General features: G+C 42.9%; 1 protein-coding gene across 7 annotated transcripts in view; it reads left to right on the forward strand.

Annotated features, from left to right (window-relative positions):
• The window catches only part of ELAVL2 (ELAV like RNA binding protein 2), a 230,077-nt gene that overhangs the window by 134,883 nt on the left and 72,694 nt on the right, over positions 1–22,500 (forward strand). For all 7 annotated transcript variants that reach the window (XM_083185274.1, XM_083185266.1, XM_083185291.1 and 4 more), the window contains one exon: positions 17,622–17,725. In XM_083185274.1, coding sequence (XP_083041400.1) covers positions 17,622–17,725 — 104 coding nt within the window. The remainder of the gene's footprint in view (positions 1–17,621; positions 17,726–22,500) is intronic.

Raw genomic sequence — 22,500 nt, forward strand, 5'->3', positions numbered from 1 at the left:
TCTGCACAATTGGGGATATTAAACATGCTTACAGATCCCCCCCTGATAAATTGTGATTTATCTAGATTTTATTTGTTAATGTTTTATTGTAGATCAAACCAGTAGTAGTAGTACGTTTATTTGTAAGGCGCCGCAAAGTGTCCGCAGCGCCGTACACAGCAAACAAAAAAAAAACAAATTACAAGGTAACGTACAGGGTGTGTTGAAAGATACAGTATAAATAGGGGTATAGCTGGTAGAACTAACATCAGCATCGGTTCAGAAGTAGGTGTCAAAATTGTCAAGGAGACTGAAAATGAAGTAGAGGAAGGGAAGAACAGGACAGGAGCACAGGTGAGGTAATGAGGTAGGGTAAGTACGTGAGGAAGGAGGGCCCTGCTCATAAGAGTTAACATACTAAAAAAAGGAGGGTGGACGAACGAAATACAATAGGATAAGTAGGGGGGGGGGACGGAGGCAGGATAGGAGGATCAAAAGAGGTTAGGAGGAGGGATAGGCTAGTCGAAAAAAGTGGTTTTTGAGGGAGCGCTTGAAGGAGGTAAGGGAATCAGATAGCCTGATGGGTGGCGGGAGGTTGTTCCAGTGCAGGGGGGCAGCGCAAGAGAAATCTTGGACACGGGAGTGGGAGGAGGTGATTAGGTGAGAGGTCAGTCGGCGGTCAGCGATGGAGCGAAGAGGACGGGAGGGAGTGTGGATAGAGATCAGTGAAGAGAGGTAGGGAGCTGTGGAGGAGGAGAGAGCCTTGTAGGTGGTGGTGAGGAGTTTAAAGAGAACTCGGAAAGGAATGGGGAGCCAGTGAAGAGATAGACAGAGGGGGGAGGCGGAGGTAGAGCGGCGGGAGAGGAAGATGAGCCTAGCAGCAGCGTTAAGAATGTATTGGAGAGGTGCGAGGCGGGTGAGAGGTAGCCCAGAGAGAAGGATGTTGCAGTAGTCAAGGCGGGAGATGACAAGAGAGTGAATGAGAATTTTGGTTGCGTCAGTGGAGAGGAATGGTCTGATGCGTGAGATGTTGCGTAGGTGAAAGCGGCAAGACTGTGAGAGAGCACGAATGTGGGGGTGAAAGAGAGGGAGGAGTCAATGATGACACCGAGGCAGCGCGTTTGGTCGGTGGACATGATCTCGGTTTCACCAATGCTGATGGAGATAGTGGGAGAAGAGGGGATGTTCGGGGGATGGAAGATTAGAAGTTCAGTTTTAGCCATGTTTAGTTTCAGGAAGCGTTGGGTCATCCAGGCTGAGATGGCCGTGAGGCATTCGGAGACCTTGGACAGGAGTGATGGGGATAAGTCGGGGGAGGAGAGATAGATTAGGGTATCATCAGCATAAAGGTGGTAATGAAAACCATAGGAGCTGATGAGGGTGCCCAGAGAGGTGGTGTAGAGGGAGAAGAGGAGAGGGCCAAGGACTGACCCTTGGGGAACACCGACTGGCTGGTAGCTGCCAATCACTGGCCATAACTTTGATTTGGTTCTGTACCACCCAATCCATGGGACCCTGTTTTGAGATCCTCTTCAAACAATACCAACTGATTACCTTCATTTTTTTTTCTTTGCTCCCTATAATATTATTCACTAGGCGCAAAGGCTATTGTAGTATGTAAATATAATCTTTAATGTGTGATAAAAGATACTTTCATAATCCTGCATATGTAATCTGTTTTGGCATGTTACTGTACATGGATTAGAGGAGATACTGAATTGATAGTGTACTTGTGTAGTATTTGCTTTTGTATGTGACATTACTACACATTATGGTTTTGTGTGAAATGTTATAAAAATTGTCCACTTGTCAAATACAAAACAAATGACAAATAAACTACAACCTTAGTAACATAGATCCTTGTCAAATGTTTTCTGCGCACAATAAAATACCTTCTGGAAAAAAATGCCTTTATACTGTATTCATGAGCACCGAGAAGGACAAAGCTACACAATGGAATATTTGTGTGGGACAGTTGGGTATGCAATAGCTTTAAAAAGGAAGGCCTTTCTTTTATGCAATAGCTTTGGCAGTCACTGTAGCCAAATCCATTTTTTTGTAATTGCTTGTTTTTAATGGTTACTGTAAATGTGATCACTGACTTTTTTAATTTATACTGTGTAATTTTTTATAAAATTTACAGCTTACAACCATATACTGAACCAAAAATCCCGAAGTCAAGTGGGTGGAAAAAAGTTATTAATTTTACTGCTTATTATGCAGTTATCTTCAAAGAATATTTGCTTGCTCATTTAGGTATACTTGGCAGTAAGAAATGCTACTGTAGTGTCTTGCCTCGCGAGCTGTTAAGTGTGTGACATTAGAGTGTTTTGCCATTTTATTTCTAGTTTTCTGTAGCTCCAAGTGTAAACTGACATGCAGTGAAATTGCATGTTGGCGTATTAAAATTGTTGTGCCCTCCTGCTGATTCACCTGCATTTTCTTTTCTGCCATGCATTGCGGATTAACAATCTCTGGCAATTCGTAAACTAGAAGGTATGTGGACATCAAATGTATGTATGTATATATATTACTGTACTTTCCATTTTAAACCCTCCCTATGTGTTATGACGCTACATTTTTAGATGCTTATGTAACTGCGATACAGTAGTTATGGTTTTAACAAGCTTGAGATTGTTTAGTACATGAAGGGTCAGATTCAATTAGCCTCAACACTTCTGTTTGCTGTGACGCAGTGCACAGACTCCTCAATCGCAGTCACCGAGAAGACTGTAAGCTGCACCTAATGTGGATTTTTGTTCAGTGGGAGTGCAGTAAGTGGCCTATAGGCTACAATGAGCTACCGCCATCTAAGAATGGCGGTAGCTCTGTGACCATATACAATGTTGCATAATATTGGTATTTGGGCAGCACCGAATCCTATGGAGGAAGCGGCTGCAAGTGGAGCAGAAGGGATCTCAGCAGGGATTGGAAATTTCTGCTGCAATCCCTCAGTCTTTCATTCGGGATGTACTTAATATTTGTGGCTGTCCCCTGAAAGCAGGTATTTTCACAAAATTAGTTGCAAATATTCAATAGTACATGGGCCCCCAAGGCTGTAAGAACTTATACTTACACTGAAAGTACTGAACCTAATTGAATCCGGTCCCGCAAATTTCAATTCACTATTTAGGCTGTCAGTTCATGTATGTTATGTGTGTGATTTTTTTGCTATATTGTAAGTCAACAGGTTTTTAGATGTATTCCTAGAAGTTCTGCTAGGTGCAGTAATGTACTTACAGTAAGTCTGCATCCACTGCTTAAGTTTAGATAGTCACAAACTTTTAGTGGATAAGTGATGTAATTTGTTGTTCTTGATTTTTGGCAATTTATAAACTGTTACTTATGTTGCCTATTATGTAGTCATTCTAATCTATCTGTGTAAGAGTTTACAAGACATATTCCCTATCAAATTGACACACGCACATTAAAGTGATTTGATTTTTTTATTTTGTCAATTAACCTACCAATAAGTTGGAATTTGAACTGTGGGAGGTAAGCGAAACGCTCTGGGCAGTTCCACTGGTAACACCACTTTTTTCAGTAAAACTCCTATTTTTATGTAACTACCACTAATTAATGTGAACAAATCCTAATAACTGAACAGCCCGCAATAAACTCTTTATAAAATACGATCTAGTGTTCCCGCTAGGCTGTTTTAGCGGGGCGCTGTGCCCGATTTTTTTTGTTTAAGGTAAAATGCACCCTGCCCCTCTGGCAGCGCCCTGTTAAAACAGCCTTCCTTTGACCCCTCTGGTGTGATCGGGAAGCCCGGCGCTTCCCTGGCAGTGTAGAGACTTCAGGGTGGCCGGGCCCGCCCCTTCAGTGACGCCAGGGCGGGCCTGCCCCTCTTCTTGGCGGCGGCTGGGCCCACCCCTTTTCATCAAGTCACGCCCCTTTTGTGACAGTGACCTGGGACCGCCCAAAACAGTGTCCGAGGGGTTCTGAAGGGGTCACTAACATTTTTACATTCAGAGGGAGAGATATGGGATTAAAGGATGGGTGTTTATTTATGTGCCGTGTACTTTGGCACTCTGGACGAAACAGCAATGCCGGGTTGCGCTCCTTAAAAAATTGTATAATCGAACGTTGATCCCATATATGATGAATAGGCAGCACTGCACGGACTTGGCCAAATATTGTATTAGAATATAAGTCATATCAGAGCCATAAGTATGTCATCAAAGTTTTAAGGTTTGTGCCTTTTCACCAGGATGGCTTGACAGGGTGGTAAAAGTGCTGTTGCAATATAAAGTTCAGAATGTGAAAGAAAACACATTTTAACCAAGTCCTTGAAGTGCCGCCTAGTCTTCATCCTATATGGGTTCAAGGTTTGCTTATTTGCTTATACGGAGGGGGGGGGGATGCGGTCATTTGTCAGACTGCATTTAGGTCTACAGTCATTAGGTCGACCCCACTAGGTCGACTGGCAGGAAGGTCGACCTGACTTAAGGTCGACCTGACTTAAGGTCGACATGGGCCAAGGTCGACATGGGCCAAGGTCGACATGGGCCAAGGTCGACATGACTTAAGGTCGAATTTGCATAAAGGTCGACATGAGGAAGGTCGACTGGTCATAAGGTCGACATGGGTTTTTCACTGTTTTTTGAGCCGACATGTGCCGACAGGTGGTATTTCATGCCCTACCATCCACTAGGGCATGGTGGGAGAATAAAATAGTGTGCCGAGCGCAGCGAGGCACCGTGCCCGAAGCATTGCGAGCGAAGCGAGCGATGCGAGGGTCCGATTCTCATTGCCAACTGTGTCGACATTCGGATAAAAAAACAGTGAAAAACCCATGTCGACCTTATGACCAGTCGACCTTCCTCATGTCGACCTTTATGCAAATTCGACCTTAAGTCATGTCGACCTTGGCCCATGTCGACCTTAAGTCAGGTCGACCTTCCTGCCAGTCGACCTAGTGGGGTCGACCTAATGACTGTAGACCTAAATGCAGTCTGACGAATGATCCCATTCCGGAGGGGGAGAGAGAAAAAAAAATTATCAGTACTGGGCCTGTGAGACAAATGCTGTAGTAATTCCGATAGAAATTACTGCAATTTATTTTCTAGCCTGCATTTGTATAGGAAAAACCTGGCTGTGGGAAAAAGCTCTCTACTGTTGGGTTTTTCCTCAATTTTGCTAGCAATTGGAAATTCCTTTTAGTATGTAATAGCTGTGCACCATAAGTGTTCAAATTTAGTGAATTGGTCACAATTGTTTACCTTTGGTCAGAGGTTTTGAAAAATGCTGCTGTTGTAGGGATAATTGCCTTAGTGTCCCCCCCCCCTCCCCCCCCCCCCCCCAAAAGCGATGTAAACTGCATATGTTCTATGCTGCCACCCATGTGAAAATGTGTTTAAATGGTTTTATTAGCTTAAGGGGTTTTTGACATTGCTATTCTTTGTCCTGGACATAATCACAAAATGCATGCAATTTTGGAAGCTGGAAACCTCTTGGACAGCAGTTGCATTAACATGCTCACCCTATAGGCAGTCTGTGCAAAATTGTGTGTGTGTATATATGTATGTATGTATGTGTGTATATATATATATATATATATATATATATATATATATATATATATATATATATATATATATATATATATATATATATATATATGTAGATATATAATATGTAGATATATAATATGTAGATATATATATGTAGATATATATATATATATATATATGTAGATATATGTAGATATATATATATATATATATATATATATATGTAGATATATGTAGATATAGATATATATAGATATAGATATTACAAGAAAGAGTACCTCTTCAATGCACTGTACTAGTATTTGGTGGGCAGCAACTGAGTTATTCCTCCCTGTTAGCAAGGGGGGTAAGGAAGAGAGAATGGATAGCAAGAAACAAGTGCGCCCCTAGATTGACTTCCACCACCACATCCAGTAAGAGGAACCGAATTTACAATGTTCAAATCACTGTTCAACAGTTTTAATATAATTTTTTATAAAATACTCATCTGTGAGTATTCGATAAATTCAGTTCAACAAATGCAAGGAAAAAGACCCAACGCGTTTCGTCGTAAACGACTTCCTCTGGGGAATGTCGTAAAAAAATGGAAAATTTAGCAATTTGCAAAATGTTAAATTTTCTGCTTGTGAGACAAATAATCATACCACTCAAAATAGTTAATAACATAGACTATATGTCTACTTTATGTTTCCATCATTATTTCAACTTCCTTTTAATTTTTTTGGACACTAGGAGGCTTACAATATGAATAGCAAATTCTCAAGAAAATTTCAAACACTGATTTTTTTAGGGACCAGTTCAGTTCTGATGTGACTTTGAGGGACTTGTATGTGAGACACCCCCATAAATGATACCATTTCAAAAACTGCACCCCTCACAGCAGCATTTTGGAAGTTTGTTAACCCTTTAGGTGTTTCACAGGAATTAAAACAAAGTGTAGGTGAAATTTCAAAATTTCATTTTTTTTGCAGATTTGCAATTTTAATACATTTTTCTAAGGAACACAGTACATTTTACTAGAGAAATGTGACTAAAAATTGATTCCCCCAATTCTTTTGTTTTCATAAATATCCTATATGTGGCCCTAGTGTGCACGTTGACCAAACCACAGGCTTCATAATAGAAGGAGCACCTACTTGATTTTGGAGCCTCCTTTTTATGAGATTATTTTTTAGGCACCATGTAGGTTTCTAGGCACCATAAGATGCTAAAAGTTAGGAACCCCCCCACAAGTGACCCCATTTTGCAAACTACACCCCTCAGGGAATTCATCTAGGGGTATAGTGTACATTTCAGGGGTTTCACCAATTGTGGTACAACTGGGCAGTGAAAATGAAAAATTAAATTTTTTACACAAAAATGCAGTTCTGGCTCAAAATTTTTCATTTTCAGAAGGTATGAAGGAGAAAAAGCACCCCAAAATCTGTGCCCCAATTTCTCCCGAGTATGGCAATGCCTCACATGTAACCAAAAAATACCATTTGGGTGCATGGCAGGACTCAGAAGGGAAGGAGTGATTTTTGGATTTTGCAGCTCAGATTCCAGTGGAATTTTGGTGGGTGCTATGTCGCATTAGCAAGACCCCCCAAGCACCAATACAGTGGAACCCCCCCACAAGTGACCCCATTTTGCAAACTACACCCCTCAGGGAATTCATCTAGGGGTATAGTGTACATTTCAAACCCCCAGGGGTTTCACCAATTTTGATACAACTGGGCTGTGCAAATGCAAAATTACATTTTTTACACAAAAATGCAGTTCTGGCTCAAAATTTTTCATTTTCACAAGGAATGAAGGAGACAAAGCACCCCAAAATCTGTGCCCCAATTTCTCCCGAGTACGGCAATGCCTCACATGTGACCAAAAAATACCATTTGGGTGCATGGCAGGACTCAGAAAGGAAGGAGTGATTTTTGGATTTTGCAGCTCAGATTCTGGTGGAATGTTGGTGGGTGCTATGTGGCATTAGCAAGACCCCCGAAGCACGGTGAAATGATGAACCTAATAATCCATAGATGTGTGGTATATTTTAAAACACTCCTTTATACATAGGCCGGGTTTGTCGGGGCAAGTTTCACAGTGGAAAATAGTTTCCTTTCTTATTCCCTTTTTATAGCAAACTTTACACCTTTTTTGTGTCCTGCCCTTTCTTGCAGTGGAGGGGATTTCGTTCGGAAAATGCTGCCCTGGTACAATACGGGGGCCAGTACTAGAAGTACTGGGGCCCTCTGCCTGCTGGTTCCCAAATACTAGGCCCTTTATGACTTCCTCTTGAAAGTGCATAAATGTCCCCCTCTGGCCGGTAGAACGGAATAGCACGTAAGCGTTATACAGTGCCATCTGGATGATATACACGGCCAGCTTCTTGTACCAGATTTTTGTTTTCCGCAGGGCACTGTACGGCTTCAGTACCTGATCTGAAAGATCCACTCCGCCCATGTACCTATTGTAATCCAGGATACAATTAGGTTTTGAGGTGTGGGTACTGGTACCTCGTACAGGGACGGAGGTGGTACTGTCTCCGTGAATTGTTGTCAGTATAAGGACATCCCTCTTGTCCTTATATTTGACCAACAACATATTTTCGGTGCATATTCCCCTGCTTTCACCCCTTCTCATTACTTGGGCAATGTGCGTTTTTGGGAGGCCTCTTTGGTTCTTGCGCACAGTACCGCAAGCTGCTGTACCTCTTGAACCAAGGGCCTTAAACAGGGGGATGCTAGTGTAAAAGTTATCCACATAGAGGTGATAACCTTTATCCAGGAAGGGGTGCACTAAATCCCAGACAATTTTTCCACTAACACCTACGAGGGAGGGGGGGCATTCTGGCGGTTCAATTCTTGAATCCTTCCCTTCATATACCCTAAACCTGTGGGTGTACCCTGAGGTGCTTTCACACAGCTTATACATTTTTATGCCATACCTTGCCCTCTTACTGGGAAGGTACTGGCGGAATTTAACCCTTCCTTTAAAATGTATAAGGGACTCGTCTATGCAAATGAATTTATCTGGGATGTACATCTCTTCAAATTTGGCACTGAAATGATCAATGACCGGCCTGACTTTGAATAGCCGGTCAAAGGTGGGATCATCTCTGGGTGGGCACTGTGCATTATCGTTGTAATGCAAAAATTTAAGGATCGTCTCAAATCGAGCCCGGGGCATGGCCATACGGTAAAATGGGGTGCTGTACAGAACATCTGTACTCCAATATTGCCTAATTTCTGGCTTTTTTACTATGCCCATATGAAACACCAGACCCCAAAACGTCATCATCTCTACTGCATCTACAGGGGTCCACCTAGCAAATGATGACGTGGGGTTTTGAGCAATAAACTGCTGGGCATATAAATTAGTTTGGTCCACCATTAAATTTATAAAATCATCAGAGAAAAATAATTTGAAAAAGTCAATTTCTCTGAGACCTGTGGAATCAAATTGGATTCCTGGCATGGCCAAAAACTCAGGAACCTGGGGCTCAAAATTGTCTGGTGGTGGGGTCCATACGAGATCAATTATTGGGGGGGGGGGGGGGTCTCAGCTGCTCTACGGGGGCGTCTTTGAGGGGGTCCCTCATCACCAGAGGAGGAAAAGGAGCTTAAGACGAATCCTTCAAATTCCCCGCTTGCATCACTGGCTGTGTCAGTCAGAGGCAAGCATGGCATATGCCTCCTCCGCTGAATACATTCTTCTGGATGACTGGGATGACATTTGGGATGCCATTTTTATTTTTGTGTTACTGGTAGTGAAATGTTTCAACACGTGTATAGTGTAGGGGGGGGGGGGGGGTACAAACTTTATTTCAACCCGGGGGGTATGTAGTGTGTAGTGTGTATGTAGTGCAGAAAAAAAAAAATACTTTATACAAAAAAGAAAAATTGAAGGGGTTAAAAAAAAAAAAAAAAAAAGGTCCTGCGCCAAAAATTGAGCACAGATGTTGGTCAGTAACGTCCGTCACTGAACAGCGCTCAAAGGCAACAGGAATTTGATCAAAAAAAAAAAATAAATAGATCAACCCTGTGCCGAAAAAGATGATCAGTGATGTACGTCACTGATCAGCGCACAGTGGCCACAGGACACCCACAAAATCACAGTGTGTGTAAAAAAAAAATTAAAAAAAGACCCCACAGCACCCCCAAAAAAAAAAAAGGTGATCAGTGATGCGACACTGATTACCAGTGAGGGGCAGCAGGTGCACAACCTTTGGTGCAACTGGCAGGTATATATAAAAAAAAAAAAAACCTCTGCACCCCCAAAAAGTTGCTGATCACCTCAGATATAGTGATCAGCACAAAAGGCGGGGGCAGCAGACACAAAATTTAGCACTCTCTATCACTCTCTGTCACTATCTCTCTCTATCTCTCTATCTCTCACTATCTATCACTCTATGACACTGCAGCAGCAGCACTGACAGTTATATATATGAAAAATAACCCCTGCACCCCCAAAAAGTTGCTGGGGGTGCACAAAAGGGGGGCAGCAGACACAAAATATAGCAGTCTCTATCACTCTCTGTCACTATCTCTCTCTCTCTCTCTATCTCTCTATCACTCTATGACACTGCAGCAGCAGCACTGACAGGTGTATATATATATATATATATATATATATATATATATATATATAACCTGCGCCCCCAAAAAGTTGCTGATCAGTTAATTTATACTGATCAGCACAAAAGGGGGGGCAGCAGTCAGTTATATAAAAAATATATAGCACAATCTGTCACTATCTCTCTATCTCTCTCTCTCTCTATCTCTCTATCTATAACTCTATTACACTGCAGCAGCACAAAATATAGCACTCTCTGTCACTAGGCCTCTCTATCTCTCTCTATCTCTCTCTCTCTATCTCTCTATCTAATAACTCGCAGCAGCACAACACAGCACAACACAGCACAGGATGTCACAAGAAGAAGCAAGATCCAGGCAGTGATCAGGTAAGTATTTAGCAAGGTTCTGGTCAGTAAATGGCGGCAGCTGGGCACGGTGACCGCACTGCACGCAATTCCAGACCGGAATGGCGTCTGCAGTGCAGTCACCGTTAGTTTAAACCCCCCCTCCATGGCTGTGATTGGTCAGTCGGTCCGACGAACCAATCACGGCCTTTGCGGGGTGAGGTGGGGTGACACCAGTGTCACCCTTACACCCCGCGGTGATTGGTGCTGTACTTTACAGCACCAATCACCTCCGATCCCGTGTCACCGGCGAACGTTATTCGCCGGTGACACAGAAAACGCTGTGAATGGCTGTTCACACTGAACAGCCAATCACAGCGATCGCCGACGGGGGGGCGGCATCGCAGCCCCCCCTGGGCATGCAGGGACATGTCTGCTGTCAGGGACAGCAGACATCGTCCCTCTGTCACTGCGTCTCTAGACGCAGTGACAGTTTGAAGTCATGACGTATATATACGTCATGTGTCGGGAAGTACTTCCCGGCCATGACGTATATATACGTCAAATGTCGGGAAGGGGTTAATCTGATTTCTTGTACCGCTCCGACCCCTTATTGTAGGTAGATCTGTGACTCAATTTAGGAGTTGTGTGGGCTTTTATTTGTTTCGTTTTTAGGTCTCGGAATACATAACTAAATTGTTCTAAAAGTTTAGAAATTCCACAAACTTTAAAATATTTTTTTTTCCTTTCCCCAATTGCTGTGTTGAAGACTTCAATAAGTTAAAAACTATAAGACTGCAAGGCTTTTACACTTCTGCTCTTTTAAGTCTTTCATAGAATGACACTTGGTGTATAGAATACAATAGGTGTAATCATCTTGGCTGGATTATGTCCTTGCTACTATACCATGTGTTTATCAAGCTATTCTTTTCGCAACACAATGCCTTTTAAAATAGGCCATCTTAACAATAGATCCAAAGAATCAGCAGTTATCTTTGTATTGTTGCCTCAGAGTATAAATGTTATATAAAAAAAAATATATTAATTCAGGTATGCTGTTAAAAATAAATGGTATGCATTGCTTTTATGCTTCATGTGCAGTGTTGCAAATGTATGTCTGACAGCAGGTTTTCTTAAAGTCATATATCCTAAAGCATCTATATATTCCCTAGACCAGTGGTTTGTAAACTGTGGGCCCTAACCCTAAAATCTTTCCTCCCAACCATCCCGATAACCGCAAGAATGTCTGGCTGCGGGGATAGATGGCATCTATCCCCGCAGCCAGAGGGGCTGGTGGCTTGGCTAGTGGCTCATAGAGCCTCTGGGCCTTGCCCCAACAGCATTAGGGGGGGGTGGCCTCGTGGGACAAAGCGATTATAGGCCATGTCCCCTCCCGCGGCAAGCCACGATACAGTGAGCGCCTGTGTCCCTCCTCGTCTTAAGTAAAAGTTGGGAGGTATGCTAAAATGGACCACTGTCATCTGGGCATGGGTCCTTGACTTCATGTTGCTGACCAATCAGGCTGATGACTTTCTTTGATCTTTCAGCTAGTGATCTGAAGAGTCTGAAAAATTAGTTGAATTGTTTAAGTATAAGGGTTTTTTTGTTGTTTTTTTAACTCTTTATTTTCTAAGAGAAAACATACAAAATAAGATCACATTCAGTACAATGAAAAGACCATTTTCTTATTTTCCATAATAAAGTTTGAACAAAAAAGGAAAACCATGGGGGAGGGTGAAGATAGGAAAGGGGAGGGGGGGGGAGCAGAGGGGAAACAATGGAAGGAAGAGAGGGGGGGGGGGGAGTCAGAAGCAGGTACAAATATAACACGGTATCTTGCATATACTATAAAATATAAATATACTGTATACAGTTTGAAGGGATTCAAAAGTCCCAAGGGGACCCAGGGACAGCCTGATACAGCAGAAATATCCAATTTAGTTCCAGAAACACACTAAGAATGGTCACATGTAACGGAGGGGAAGATGGGAGTCATATGAAGGAGCCAAGGACCCCAGACAACATTGAATTTATGGGGACAATCATGGAGGTAGTAGGTGATCTTCTCCATTGCAGCTATGGACTAGACATAGTTAATTAAGGCTGATTCTGTGGGGGGAGCAGGGGACTTCCAATTCCTAGCAACAAGGGACTTGGCTACTGTTAAGATATGGGATAGTAATTTGTTCAATGAAGGGTCTAGGTCACGAAAAGGACGAGCGAGATCTAAAGTGGGATACCTGAGATAGATTTCAAGATAGGGGACACCCTGGCCCAAAAAGGGGAAATAGGACACGTCCTACAAATATGGAAGAGCGTCCCCCTATGGCCACAATTACACCAGCACTTAGGAGTAGATAAGGGAAACATTTTGGAGAGCCTCACAGGGGTGTAATACCATCTATAATATAGTTTGTAAAATGTTTCTTTAAGTCGAGTAGAGATAGAGCTTTTCGCTATGCCCTCCCTTACATCATTCCAACAAGATTCGTCTGGTGGCGGCCCCAGGTCCAGCTCCCAGTCCCTTTCATGGCGACTAGAAGAAGCAGCAGTAACTTCGATTAGCACGGAGTAGACCAGGCATTCCCAACCACGGTCCTCAAGGCACACTAACAGTGCAGGTTTTAGTGATATCCAGTCTTGAGCACAGGTGACTTAATTAGTACCTTAGTGATTCTGATTAAACCATCTGTGCTGAAGCCTGGATATCACTAAAACCTGCACTGTTGGTGTGCCTTGAGGACCGTGGTTGGGAATGCCTGGAGTAGACAGAAGAGATCAGTCCCTCAAATTAAGTTGGAGTGTGTCATATTGAGGAAGACAGGAGAAAATGACTGAGTTGGAAATACTCAAATAAGGGAGGAAAGAAGGAGGGAAATGAGTGTTTAATATCATCTACCGAAGCCGAAGAACCCTGTAAGGTCATAAACTACACGAAGGCCAGCTGAGCTCCATGCTTTGAACAGTTGAGGAGAGATACCTGGGGGGAAAGCAGGGTTACTCCACAGAGATTCTGTGTAGCGATCTGTGATTCTTCATATTCTAAGAGATGGCAGGGGGGTAGCCAGCAAAGACCTATGGGGCTTGGACACACCCCATAATGAGGTCAGAGAACGAACACCCAAATAAGCCGCCTCCAAATCAACCCAGGAGATAGTTTGTGGTGGAGCAAAGGTAGCAACTACCTGGCTTAGGTGACAGGCCAAATAATAAAACTGTACATCAGGTTAGCCCCTACCACCCTCAGATCTAGGCATTTTAAGAGCAGAAAAGGCGATTCTGGGAGTTTTATCATTCAAGACAAATCTCAAAAGAGCAGAAGGGACATCGTTTAAGAACTTTAACCGGGATTTTTATATGTAACGTTTGAAACCTATATAATAGTTGTGGGATCACATTCATTTTAATAGCCACGATCCTGCCCAGCCACAAAATAGGTGGCTTCCACCTAGCGAGGTCCTGTTTAAGCTTGGACAGAAGTCGAGGTGTATTTTCAGAGTACAAAGAATTGTAATGGGAGGTGATATATACTCCTAAGTATTTAATCCTTTGAGACTGCCAGGTATATATATGGGTAGGAAGAACATAAAATAGACCCTAAGTCAGGAGGTACATGGAGGAGCATAGCTTCTGATTTGGAAAAATGTACTTTGTATCCTGATAGCTCACCATATTCTAATATGATATCAGTAAGGGCCGGGAGCAAAGTATGAGGATGAGTGAGAGACCAGAGGAAATCATCTGCAAATAGGGAGGATTTAAACTCAAGGGAACCAACCTCCACACCACGGACCTTATCGGAGAGTCTGATTATAGCTGCTAGTGGCTCTATTACTAGTGCAAAACTATTGGAGAGAGGACATCCCTGTCTCCTACCATTATTCAGAGGGAAGGAGTCTGAGAAGAGCCCATTGGTGAGAACCTTCGCTATAGGGGTAGAGTATAGGGTGGAAATCCCAGCAAGGAATTCATCAGATATACCAAACGTTTGCAGGACGCTGATTAGAAAGGGCCAAGAAATGTGGTCAAACGCCTTCTCAGCGTCTAGAGAAAGTATTAGAGAAGGGGTACTGTCTGCTATTTGGACTAGTTCAATCGCTGGTCTTGTATTATCCATAGCTTGACGGCCAGGGACAAAACCCACTTGGTCAGTGTACTAGGCGCGGGAGCACCTCATTAAGTTGAGGCCAAAATTTTGGCTTATAATTTAATATAGGAGTTGAGGAGAGGGATTGGCCTGTAGCTAGCACAATCTTGGGGGTCCGTCCCTTTTTACGGATCACTACAATTCTAGCCTTGAGCATGGTTTTAGAAAAGGGGGCACCATGGAGCACAGCATTAAATAAAGTTTGCATGTTTGGGATGAGTCTACTTACAAATTTTTTGTAGTAGGCAGCCGAGAAACCATCTGGGCCAGGAGCGTTAGAAGATTTCTGGCTCCTAAGAACAATTGAGACTTCCTCATCTGTGATATCTAAATTCATTTTGGCAGATGCCTGGGGAGTTAGTTTGTGCAAACAGGCATGCTGAAGGAAATGTTCTATATCAATAGAGGGTTCCAGGCGACCATTGAGGTTTTCAGATTGTAAAGATTAGAGTAAAAATCTTGGAATTCCCTAAAAATTGTCTCAGGGGAGAGGAAAAGGGCTCCAGATCGGGTTCTAATAGCGAATATATTATTTTGGGATCGCTGGGCTTGTAGTCTAGAAGCCAATATTTTGTCATATCTTTTCAGCAGGTATAAGTTTTAACATGTCATGATTATAATACATATAGAGCAGTTTAGAGATGGCCAAAACGGATCATTAAGCCGAGCTGGGAACCGACGGATCCCTCTGCGAAAAGATACAGATCTTTTAGGCGGATCCTTGGCTCGCTTTAAAAAAACAGGTGGCAGCACTGAGATCAAGAAAATGAATTGCAGCGGGCAACGAAACTGAAACGGATCACCTTTTTTTGGGATCGGCGGCTCACTCGTTCTTGGATGGGATCCGTTCAAAAGATCCGGTTCGTTCGCGAACGACCCATCTCTATTCTATATGAAATGAGCTAGTCTCTGAAATTGTGTAAGAAATTAGTTGAAATTAGTTGATTGCATTATCGGTCACTTGTGCCTCCACAATGCTGCTGTGCATGTGCCACGCATGTGGCGGCCATTCTAACAGTAGTTTTGCTGGGATTTTGTATTTTTTTGTTTAATGGGGGTCCCAGAGAAAAATATTTACTCCTGAAAACACACAGGTTCAATAAAACCTGTGTGTTTTCATATGCCCTCGACTACTGTTCTAAAGCTGCCCATACACGGCCCGATACGGGCGTGCGTTGTGGGCTTAAATAGCACACATCACATTGCATTGCATGTGCATGCGTTGTGCATGCAATGCGATGCAATGTGATGAGAACGAAGTACAAAAAGTATGTTCAAGAACATACTTTTTGTACTGTGCGATGAGGTGCCACGGGAGCACACACCTCCAAGCAAGGAATGCACAGCCCGGCATAGGGATATGTATGGGCAGCTTAAGAGATTTGGTTGTCCATTCTTGAGGCAGGTGAAACAAAATTCCTGATAGCATGGCACGCTTGGGCTTATCAGACTTAATTTTCGGACTAAAGAGCCCGTTACCATACAACTATGCTTGTGATTACAGCTATGATTGCAAAAGGCATTCCTTTCCGCAAAAATGCATTTTTTGCACTGCGCAGTCAATAGGACACACCAGTCATAACTGCTGATTAATTTGATGTGTATTCTTTGTGTTGGAGTCTGTATATGCTGATCAGCAATGTCTTATGCTTCTTAAGCCATGTACACATGGGGTGATATTAGCCAGTATCGCTAGCTACATGTTCGCTGAATGACAATATCGCCTGTATTTTTGTGTGTGTACAGGGCAATAAATCACTAGGAGCATACTCCCGCAGCCAGTCCTTAATGGTTGCAGGAGCATGCTACTTCTGATTTTGACTTTTCAGTTCTGACTTGTCAGTCAAAATTGAAGTCACTGGAAAAACAGTGCACAGTGCAGATATGGTCGGTGAGTGATATATCGCTGAGAAATAAGCCAAAATCTATCAGCAACCATATTGCACTGTGTACAACCCTTTAGACATCACATTGTGATTAACCCCATTTTTTCACACTCCGGAACATCTTTTTTTCATTTTCTGGGGGCTATTAAATTAGCCCCTATTTTTTTCTGCCGGAAAGGTTATTTTTTTGGGACTAGATATAGGTTCTACAAAACATTGCAGACCTATGTGTTTCCACAACAGTAATTGAGGAAACCACTAGTGTGCGCAAAAATGGTGCTCGGTAATGAACATAGCTGTTGGGGAGAAATTTCTCATTGATGCCTCCTAAAGCGGTGAAAATGAATGGGTGCAGTAACTGTGGTTTGGGCGCACTAACCAGGAATCTAGATAGCATTTGCTGCTATTTGCAAGATCATTTAGTGTGTATGCACTATATCGTTTCAGGTACTTCAAGGGAAAATATTGTTTATAGTTTATGAAGGCTATCACTTAGGCCCAGATGTATCAAGCTTCAAAAGTGATAACATGGAAAGCGATAAACAGCCAGCCAATCAGCTTCAACCTGTCATGTTACAGGCTGGGTTTGAAAAATGTCAGGTCGTAGCTGATTGGCTGGTTGTTTATCACTCTCCATTTTATCACTTTTGAAGCTTGATACATCTGGCCCACAATGTGTACTCAGCTGAAGAGGTTTTTTTTTTTGGAGGGGGGGTTGTAACAAATAGCATGGTTACTGTAGTTTCTTTAATATAAAAATGTGATCTTTCACAGTACAGTATTCTATCAGTCTTGTTTCCACATAAGTTGTAGTGTCTTTAGTAATGAAGCAAGGAATACTATTCTACAGTATAAGGACTTTTGCTTTTTAAGCAGTGATGATGTATGGATAGTTGACACATTTTGTTCAAATATTTTAATTCGTTTTTATTTCTCAATGTACTACTTTCGTACTCCAAATGCATTAATTATTTTTGAATACTTGGCATCTAGTGTACCTTAATTTGTCTTGCTTTATAATGTATGACTTGATATTAATTTGGTGTGAGATTTTGTACATATGACGCAACCATGTCACAGTAGCAAGTCTAACATTAAATAAAGGAGTAGTGTTTCTTGTCTAGAGTATACATTTAGCCTACTGATCATTTTGGCTTGTGTCCTAAACCATAGCTTTTTTTTTTTTTTTTGATCAGGACAAAGCTTGGGTTATGGTTTTGTGAACTACATTGATCCCAAGGATGCTGAGAAGGCCATCAATACCCTGAATGGATTAAGACTTCAGACCAAAACCATTAAAGTAGGTCCAGGTTGTGTGTGTGTGGTGCTTTTTAAATTATATATATATATATATATTGTTTTATTTAAAAATTTCTCCTTCATTCACAGGGGACACTGAAGTCTGCTTACGTTGGGGATAGAGTGAGTGTTAGCAGGAGTCGGAACTTTACATTTTCTATCCCCCCTCCCAGACTCCAGTCTTCGAAAAAGTACCAGAGGATTGTTTTCCACGGGACATGGTCTCCTATAGGAGACCAGATTTTTCAGTTTATCTGTAATATTTAGGCAAGAGGACAGGTAGACAGGGTAGCCACTGTCTGCCTGCGTCGTGGGAGCCCCTGAATGGGACCAGTTGCCACCGCATGCAGTATTTCTCTGGTGCAGCCATGCTGGAGGGTCGCAGCTGCTAACGGCTAGTGTCTGAGCCCGTGCCCATAGCCTTATGCTTCAGGGGCACAGGCTGCAGTTAAGAACAATATACGCACTGTGTGGCACCAGTCAGATAGCGCTCTGACTGGCGGGGGAATCTGCTAGTTTAAACTTTGCGCTGCAGGTTTTCAGCATGCGCAGCGGCTAACCTGGAAGTGACTACCACTGGGGCTGTGTGAGTGCAGAGACACTTAGGCACTATCTTCTCCCACGAGGCAGATTCAGGAAGGACTGGTCCTGCTGCACGCTGTGGACCAAGTGCCGCTGCTTGTCCCACAACGCTAAACGGACACTAAGTGCTGCTGTTGTGCGGAGGGAGTCTGGTGAATGTTGTAGACTGTGGGGTCAGGGTCAATTAGGGGTTTGAAGGCTGGTACGGATACCTCTTCAAATGATTGACAAACATTGTTTATTTGCAAACTATGTGAAACTCCATTTACCCAGAACATAAAAGGTGTTAACCTTTGAGCCTTGCTATGCACAAGCAGGGGCATCCCAGGTATGGACTCAGGAGCCAAATACTGCTGCTGCTCAAGTGGTAGATATGACCTCTATTATGTCAGCACTAGCTACAGAATTTGCAGAATCCTGCAGAGACAGGGAGGGCTTTAATAATCACCTTGCCTCTGTTAGTTCAGCTGAACCCTCCTGGGCCAGAGCTCTGGTCCATTCAGTAGACTCTTTAGTTAAGTCAGTGCAGCTTCCAGCTTCACAAAGAGCACCATTAGCTGTCGTGTCTAGAAAGAGGGCTATGCCAGCATTATTACAGGTAGATGACTGAGGAGGAGACGTTGCACTTGAGGAAAGGGAATTTGTTCATGAACCCGATCAGGCTTTCATTTAGTGGAGGATTCAGAGAAAGAGAATTCTCAGGGCATAGATGCTCTAATTAGAGCAGTGAGTATGACCCTTAATATTGCTGATGAGGAACCTCCCGCTCAGGTGTTGCTATTCAGTAGGTGCAAATTATCTGGTTACTTTACCAATCTATGAGGAATTGGAGTCTCCTTTACTCAAGGCATGGAAGACTCCCTTTTCTACAGGAATTGCGTGCCTGGTAGGAAACCCCTCCGCCACCTGATACGTCAGTATCGAAGTGACCAAAAAAGGCGACTTTACCGGTCCCAGCAACAGTGGCGTTGAAGGAACCCTCCGACCACAGGTTAGAAACGACCCTTATCTCTGTTTACGCAACAGCAGGTGTATTGCATAGACCTGCTTTGTTGACATCTCTGGATATAAAAGACATGTACCTGCATGTTCCTATTCGGGAACAATGGTGGCCTAACAATATGTTGGAGAGTCGCAGCTTTTGCATAACCGGACTGGACCATTCTGAAAAAGGACGCCAGCCTCAGAGGCTGTGGTGCGGTTGTTCTAGGTCACAAGTTCCAATGCAGATGGTCAGCTCAGGAAAACAGGCTGCCCATAAATGTTTTTAACTCCAAGCCATACATCTGGCTCTTCTACAGCCCACTCCTCTCCTCAAGGGGAAAGCCATAAGGATACAATCAGACAACGCTATGGCGGTAGCATATATCAGGTATCGGGGGCACACTGAGCAGAAGAGCGATGCAAAAGCTGAGGCCAATTCTGCATTGGGCAGAACATCATGCCACAAAATTCTCAGTGCTCTTTATCGCTTGGGTGGAGAACTGGGAGTCTGATTAGCTCAGCCACCATGATCTCCACCCGGGGAAATGGGCTCTTCACCCGTCTGTGTTCCACCAGATCACAAAATGATGGGAAGTTGTGGAGATCGACTTAATGGCTTCCCAGTTGAATCACAAGCTTCCAACCTTATCCAGTTCTTGGCATTACACTCTTGTTTACCTATTTCTGCTGTTTCCTCTCATTCTCCGGCTGCTCAAACGGAAATTCACTGCGGTCATCCTAGTTGCACTAGACTGGTATCATTGTGTGTGGTGCACGGACCTTCGGAACCTTTTTGACGGAGGATGCTTGGCGCCTTCCACTTCGAACCTTCCTCTACAAGGACCGTTCGCTTAACCTGACTTGCCACATCTACTGTTAACGGTGTGGCTTTTTAAACCATGCTGTTGAAAAGACGATGTATTCAAAATTCTGTTATTCCAACAAGCTCAAAGGAAGTGACCTCTTATCGGATTTGGAAGGCATATGTACGTTGGTGTGAGCATAGAAAGTTACCCACCACTGTTTTTAGTTTAGCACGCCTTCTCAGATTCCTTTAGGCTGGTCTTTCAGCGGGCCTACGTCTAGGCTCCCTAAAAGTTCAAATTTCGGCCTTGCACTGGAGGTTGGTCTACTACCGGAGGTAGTCGGCCTTGCACTGGAGGTTGGTCTTGCACCGGAGGTTCAATCTTTCCTAAAGGTAGTTCTCTATATTCAGCCTCCGGTGGTGGCCTTGACGGAACCTTGGGATCTACTGTACATTCTTTTCTTCAATCAGAAACTTGAACCTTAGTGTCAATAGACTTAAGAGTGCTCACCTGAAAAATAGTACTTTTGCTGGCCTTGGCTCCTGCTATATGTGTATCGGAGCTCAGTGCTTTCATCATGTTCTCCGTATTTGTTTCATTAGAACAGAGCGGAGCTTAGAACATGTTTAGATTTTTTTAACAAAAGTGGTATCGGCATTTAACATTTATCAACCCATAGTGGTTCCTACCTTGTAGGGTGACTCAAGTTCTTTAAGAGCCTTGTGAATATATGTGGACAGAACAGCGGATTTATGTAAAATGGAAGCTCTCTTTGTCTCTTTTTGAAGGATTGTCCGGCCTCTAAACAGACGCTGGCGAGCTGGATTTGCCTCGTGATAAAGCAAGCCTATTTAGCTTCCACCAAAAGGCCACCTTCAGCAATTTTCGTGCATTCTACTCACTCAGTGGGTTCATCTTGGGCTGCTGCGGGAGGTGTGTCTGTGACTCAACTATGTAGAGATGCCATCTGGTCTAGCTCTGACTTTTATACACTTTTACAGGTTCGACACCTTTTGTGACCTCGGCTTCTCGATTTGGTAGTGTGGTGTAACAAAACTCAGCGCTCTCCCATCCGTGGGGTTAGCTTTGGGATGTTCCCAACGTAAGCAGACTTCAGTGTCCCCTGTGAATGAAGGAGAAAACAAGAATTTGGTACTCACCGATAATTATTTTTATCAGAGTTCACAGGGGACACTAAACACCCACCCAGCGCTGCTCTTCTGTCTTCTCCATCTCTGGAGATTCACTTGTCTCGGTCTCCTTTCCGGCATTTTTTTAAGACTGGAGTCTGGGAGGGGATAGAGGGGAGGAGCCTGCCAGACTTCAAAAAATTTAAAGTGCCGACTCCTGCTAAAGCTCACTCTGTCCCCAACGTAAGCAGACTTAGGTTTCCCCTGTGAACTCTGAGAAAAGGAATTATCGGTGAGTACCAAATTATTATTTTTTGTCTGCAATTAATATATTCATTTAAACTCCATTCAATATTTCAATAGCTAATACCCTGGTTTTTGCACTCTATGCTGAATATTTTGTTATCAATAATTCCTTATAGTATAGTAATATCTGCTTTAAAAAAGAAAAAAAAAAAGCTATTTCTTAGTTTGATTGTGGTTCTATTTTCCTAATTGTTAATCTAGCTTCCAATAAAGTATAAAAACCTTAAGAGGGGGGGGGGGGGGTGTACTGGCAGTAGATGTGAGATGACTGATTTGCAATTTCTTCAGTGCCTCATGACCACCAATTTTGTAGATTTTTTTTAACTGGCGAGGTACACAGGCAAATTTGCCTTGTGCTATATTACGAAGCAGGGATGTGTGCAGTCATATCTCAACTAATTCATTTTGCCTCTAATATTGGTATGTTGCAATCTGAGTCGGTGTAATGTTTTGGTCCTAATTTGGTCCTGATTGCTGTGTGAATTTGCACATCAGATAGCCGCTGCCCAGACTGAATGAAATACCAGCCAATGCAAGGTTGCAAATGGATCGCTGATTTTATGCCATCTGCAAATCCATTCACAATGCACCATTAAATGATATTCCCATTCTGCAAGTATGCATAACTCTGACCCTTTGACAACTTGTGGACAGATACAGGCTGATTGAGGCCTGAAGACATCACACACCCTCCCTTAAAATGACTGGGCATGCTTGCATTCTTTTTTGACACTTCCAAAAAAAGCAACCTGGTTTCCTGTCCATCAAATTGCAAGGGAATTGCCATTAGTCATTGTTTTTCTTTGTCATGGTTTGGCTTTGCGAATGTGCGATATGATCCATACTCATTTGCAGTTGGGTATCCAAGTCATCTAAATCTCAGAATTACATTTTTATTTTTTTAAGAATTACAATGTTTATTTTCAATTTTAAACACGTAAAACTTGTCGGAATGATTATCCACAGAA

Source organism: Crinia signifera, chromosome 1 (genome assembly GCF_055691185.1).
Source record: "Crinia signifera chromosome 1, ASM5569118v1, whole genome shotgun sequence".
Lineage (NCBI taxonomy): Eukaryota > Metazoa > Chordata > Amphibia > Anura > Myobatrachidae > Crinia > Crinia signifera.